At 47.3% G+C, this 5,000-nt stretch overlaps 1 protein-coding gene across 1 annotated transcript in view; it reads left to right on the top strand.

The window, feature by feature from the left end:
- The window catches only part of kdm2bb (lysine (K)-specific demethylase 2Bb), a 43,643-nt gene that overhangs the window by 28,722 nt on the left and 9,921 nt on the right, over nt 1-5,000 (top strand). Inside the window, exons 14-17 of the mRNA XM_076283842.1 lie at nt 28-258; nt 1,216-1,359; nt 3,319-3,405; nt 3,880-4,215. Of these exons, the coding sequence (XP_076139957.1) occupies nt 28-258; nt 1,216-1,359; nt 3,319-3,405; nt 3,880-4,215 (798 nt within the window). The remainder of the gene's footprint in view (nt 1-27; nt 259-1,215; nt 1,360-3,318; nt 3,406-3,879; nt 4,216-5,000) is intronic.

Genomic DNA, 5,000 nt, shown 5'->3' with positions numbered 1-5,000 from the left:
TCTCTCTCTCTCTCTCTCTCTGTCCAGCGTCCAGCCAACCGTCCCAAACCGAAGGCCGGCTCTCCCTCGGGCGCGGGCGTGGCCAAGCTGTCGGGGGGTCGGGGTTCATCGGGGTCACGGCGGCGCCGGACGCGATGCAGGAAGTGCGAGGCGTGTGTGAGGACGGAGTGCGGGGAGTGCCACTTCTGCAAGGACATGAAGAAGTTCGGGGGCCCGGGACGCATGAAGCAGTCCTGCATCATGAGACAGTGCATCGCTGTACGTGTGTGTGTGTGTGTGTGTGTGTGTGTGTGGGGGGTTATATGTGAGTTACTGTGTGTACATGTGTGTGTGTGTGTGTGTGGGGGGGGGGGGGTGGGTGGGTGTGTGTGTGTGTGTGGGGTTATATGTGAGTTACTGTGTGTACATGTGTGTGTGTGTGTGTGTGTGTGTGTGTGGGGTTATATGTGAGTTACTGTGTGTACATGTGTATGTGTGTGTGGTGGGGGGGGGGGGTTATATGTGAGTTACTGTGTGTACGTGTGTGTGTGTGTGGGGGGGGGGGGTTATATGTGAGTTACTGTGTGTACATGTGTGTGTGTGTGTGTGTGTGTGTGTGTGTGTGTGGGGTGGGTGTGTGTGTGTGTGTGTGTGTGGGGTTATATGTGAGTTACCTTGTGTACGTGTGTGTGTGTGTGTGTGGGGGGGGGGGGGTGGGTGGGTGTGTGTGTGTGTGTGGGGTTATATGTGAGTTACTGTGTGTACCTGTGTATGTGTGTGTGGTGGGGGGGGGGGGGGTTATATGTGAGTTACTGTGTGTACGTGTGTGTGTGTGTGTGTGTGGGGGGGGTTATATGTGAGTTACTGTGTGTACATGTGTGTGTGTGTGTGTGTGTGTGTGTGTGTGTGTGTGTGTGTGGGGTGGGTGTGTGTGTGTGTGTGTGTGGGGTTATATGTGAGTTACTGTGTGTACATGTGTATGTGTGTGTGTGTGTGTGGGGGGGGGTTATATGTGAGTTACTGTGTGTACGTGTGTGTGTGTGTGTGTGTGTTTGGGTGTGTGTGTGTGTGTGTGTGTGGGGGGGGGTTGTATGTGAGTGGATTAAGAATTCTAAATGTTGTGAAGAGAGCAAAAATGTCTTCCATCTGTAAGTTGGGTAAGGTGAGATCTGTTTGTGTTTATATTTGTGTGTCTCTCTGTGTGTGTGTGCGTGTGTGTGTGTGTGTGTTCTGCAGCCGGTCCTCCCTCACACTGCGGTGTGTGGTGTGTGTGGGGAGGCGGGGAAGGAGGACTCTGCAGAGCAGGAGGAGGACAAGTTCAACCTCACGCTCATGGAGTGCTCCATCTGCAATGAGATTGTGCACCCACTCTGTCTCAAGGTCAGCACCTCAGCTGTGTGTGTGTGTGTGTGTGTGTGTGTGTGTGTGTGTGTGTGTGTGTGTGCGTGCGTGCGTGCGCGTAAGCGTGTCTACACACATAAGTGTGTGTGTGTGTGTGTCAGGGTTCCCGTGGATCCTTAAAAAGTCTTAAAAAGTCTTAAATACAACTTTAGGTTTCTAAGGCCTAAAAAAGTCTTAAATTGTCTGGGCTGTCTTGAATTTTTAAAAGGGAGGTATTAAATTTGCGTATGGGACCGTCAGCGAGTGAGCGAGTGCAAGAGAGCAAGTGAAATGTCTCCATTCGGTTTTTCGTGTATTTAAAACGCAATTGTATAAGTGACTATAAGGCTACTGGAGGAAGTGTAGTGGTTGCAGAGTCGAGATGTTTTTCGCGGATGTGGTTAAAGGTGTGAAAACATAATAATATGTACAAATATGACGTTTTCGTGGTGTAGCCGAGGCCTGAGAGATACGCAGGTAGCCTACGTGAGTGGTAGAATGAGCGGGAGAAAGAGTTGGTAAGCCAGTTAGCGATAGGGTGGCCATACGTTCGAATTTAGGCATGACATAGCCTATGGATTTTAAAAGCCCTGTCCGGCGCAGTCTCAAGCCGGACGCTCATTTGTCCTTTTTGGAGTTGCGCTGGGCATCATGGTTTCACAAACTATGGACGTGAAGAGACTGCTGGTCAAATTATGTGCAGTGCTTCTGTCACTCGTCTGATAATTTGCTGCGAAGGAAGGAACCACGGACTGACAGAAAAAGAAAACAAATGTTTTTGCAATCAGGAGGAAATACTGTACATGTTAAGTTGATCTGTTTGCATCTTTCCAGCATGTGTTGCTGGCCTAGCCTAGGGAAGAAAACATCTGTCTAAGTTATAATACCTGTAATATCTGTCAGCAGCTTGCTTGCCAGCCATTCCCAGTAGACCTACTTCGCAAAAGTTGTGAAATATAGCTGCATTTTTTTTTTTTGAATGTCGGCGACTGGCTACATAAAAAATTAATTAATTTAAAACAAGTCAATGGTTTTACAAAGCTTTGGTTGGTTTAGATACAACTGGTATGCAAAATGTAAGTCATGGATTAACTTTAATTTGCTGTGTTGCATATGGGACAATAGATGCACATAGTAAATTATATAAAGTAGGCCTATTAAAATATTTAAATAGCTTAGTCTAACTTTGAAAAAAATATTGAAAGGAATCCAGTCCAGTGCACATGTCTTTGGCAAGTAGCCTAGGCTATACAGACACAGGTGAAGAACAGTCAGCCTCAGCCAGTAAGCACAACCAGATATGTACAGCCAGCTTCAAAAGCAAGCAGCCCAGACCCTAAAATTGGGCATTTATAGCTGTGAAGGTAATTCACACAATTATTTTTCTTTCGCCAAAATATATGTGGTAACTTCTGTAGACATCCAAAATGGGGTGGGGTTAAAATTAGTAGGGGAAAAAAAACTATTGTTTTTGTAGTTTTAAGTTGTCGTATGTATCTTTTTGCCGTGGTATAGTCTTACTTTTTCCATTTAGATGTCTTGAAAAGGTCTTAAAAGTCTTTACATTTGCACTTGGAAAATGTGCAGATACCCTGGTGTGTGTGTGTGTGTGTGTGTGTGTGTGTGTGTGTATACATACATGTTATTTGTGTGTGGGTGTGTGTGAGTTTGTGTGTGTTCATGCATGTTATTTGTGTGTGTGTGCGTGTGTGTGCGTAAACATGTTATTTGTGTGTGTGTGTGTGTGTGTGTGTGTGTGTGTGTGTGTGTGTGTGTGTGTGTGTGTGTGTGTGTGTGTGTAGTGGCACCCTCTATCTCTTGTTTCTGTGTCTCTAACTGCCACTGACCCCCTCTTGTCCTTATCACAGGGAGTAAACACTTTTAACTCCTCTCCCTGTGTGTCTGTGTGTGTGCATGCACATGTGTTTGTTTGTGTGTGTGTGTGTGTGTGTGTTTCAGGTAAAGGATGCCAGTGGCATTGTGAATGATGAGCTGCCAAACTGCTGGGAGTGTCCCAAATGCAACCACGCTGGCAAGTCAGGGAAAGTAAGCATCTGACTGGGAGGTATTTGGGAATTTGGTATATAGTTGGTAGAAAGCCATTATGGTTGGTATACTGTACAGCCATGACAGTTGGTGGAAAGCCATGATATGTTTTTATACTTTGTGTAAAGCCATGATAGTTGGTATAGTTTGTATAAAGGCATGTTGGTGGTATAGTTTGTGTAAAGGCATCATAGTTGGTATAGTTGGTGTAGATGATATTTGTAAAGCCATCATCGTTGGTATAGTTGGTGTAAAGGCATCATAGTTGGTATAGTTAATGTAAAGCCATGGTAGAGTATAGTTGGTGTATAGGCATGATAGGTGGTATAGTTTGTGTAAAGCCTTGATAGTTGGTGTAAAGGCATCATAGTTGGTATAGTTGATGTATAGGCATGGTAGTTGCTATAGTTTGTGTAAAGCTTTGATAGTTGGTATAAAGTTGTCTCCCCCCTTTCCCACCTTTTGGCCAACAAGCAAAAAAGAGGACCAGGCTTCAAGTACGCGTCCAACCTCCCGGGGTCGCTGTTGAAGGACACACGCAAGGAGCCATCGGGCCGAGACATCAAGGACGAGCCCAGCCCCACCTTCGCCATGGAAACGGCCTCGCCGACCGTGCCCGTGCCCTCGCTGGACAGACGGAAGGCCGAGAGGGAGGACTCGTCGTCCCGAGCGCGAGAGGAGGAGCCTCAGAGGAAGCGTGTCCCGCCTCCACACCCTGAGCCACACCCACGCCCCAAACTGGAGGAGAACCCGCTGAGGAAGAAGAGGAAACTCTTCGACACGGACGCCGAGCCCAGCGCCAGGAAGAAGGTACGCTGACCAACACAGAGAGAACCCAAAGAGTCTCTAAAGAAACCGCATGCACCCGTGCAGAACCCAAAGAGTCTCTAAAGAAACCGCATGCAACCGTGCAGAACCCAAAAAGACCCTAAAGAAACCGCATGCACCGGTGCAGAACCCAAAGAGTCTTGAAAGAAACCGCATGCAACCGTGCAGAACCCAAAGAGTCTGTAAAGAAACCGCATGCACCGGTGCAGAACCCAAAGAGTCTCGAAAGAAACCGCATGCAACCGTGCAGAACCCAAAGAGTCTGTAAAGAAACCGCATGCAACCGTGCAGAACCCAAAAAGTCCCTAAAGAAACCGCATGCACCGGTGCAGAACCCAAAGAGTCTCGAAAGAAACCGCATGCAACCGTGCAGAACCCAAAGAGTCTGTAAAGAAACCGCATGCACCGGTGCAGAACCCAAAGAGTCTCGAAAGAATCCGCATGCAACCGTGCAGAACCCAAAGACTCTGTAAAGAAACCGCATGCAACCGTGCAGAACCCAAAAAGTCCCTAAAGAAACCGCATGCACCCGTGCAGATCTAAAGAGACTGCAGTTTTTGTAGCATGTTTGTTTAGGCAATTAAAACTCTTATCATCGTAAAATGAATTTCCATGGAATATGGTCATGTGAAATAAGATAATTGTCCGCTCTGCTCCATCCCTGCCCATGTTCAAAAAGCACCTTAAAACAAGTCCTTTCACCCCTAACACCCCCCCCCCCCACCCCCCTAATTGTTAAGCGACCTTAGGTACCATGAAAGGCGCTA

The sequence above is a fragment of the Alosa pseudoharengus genome, unplaced genomic scaffold, assembly GCF_046254945.1.
Source record: "Alosa pseudoharengus isolate Yale_2024_CS ecotype anadromous, Long Island Sound unplaced genomic scaffold, YU_APseudo_1.1 YU_APseudo_1.1_scf_14, whole genome shotgun sequence".
Classification (NCBI taxonomy): domain Eukaryota; kingdom Metazoa; phylum Chordata; class Actinopteri; order Clupeiformes; family Clupeidae; genus Alosa; species Alosa pseudoharengus.
Note: the sequence above shows the minus strand (reverse complement) of the source record. Positions and strands in the feature narration are given on the sequence as shown.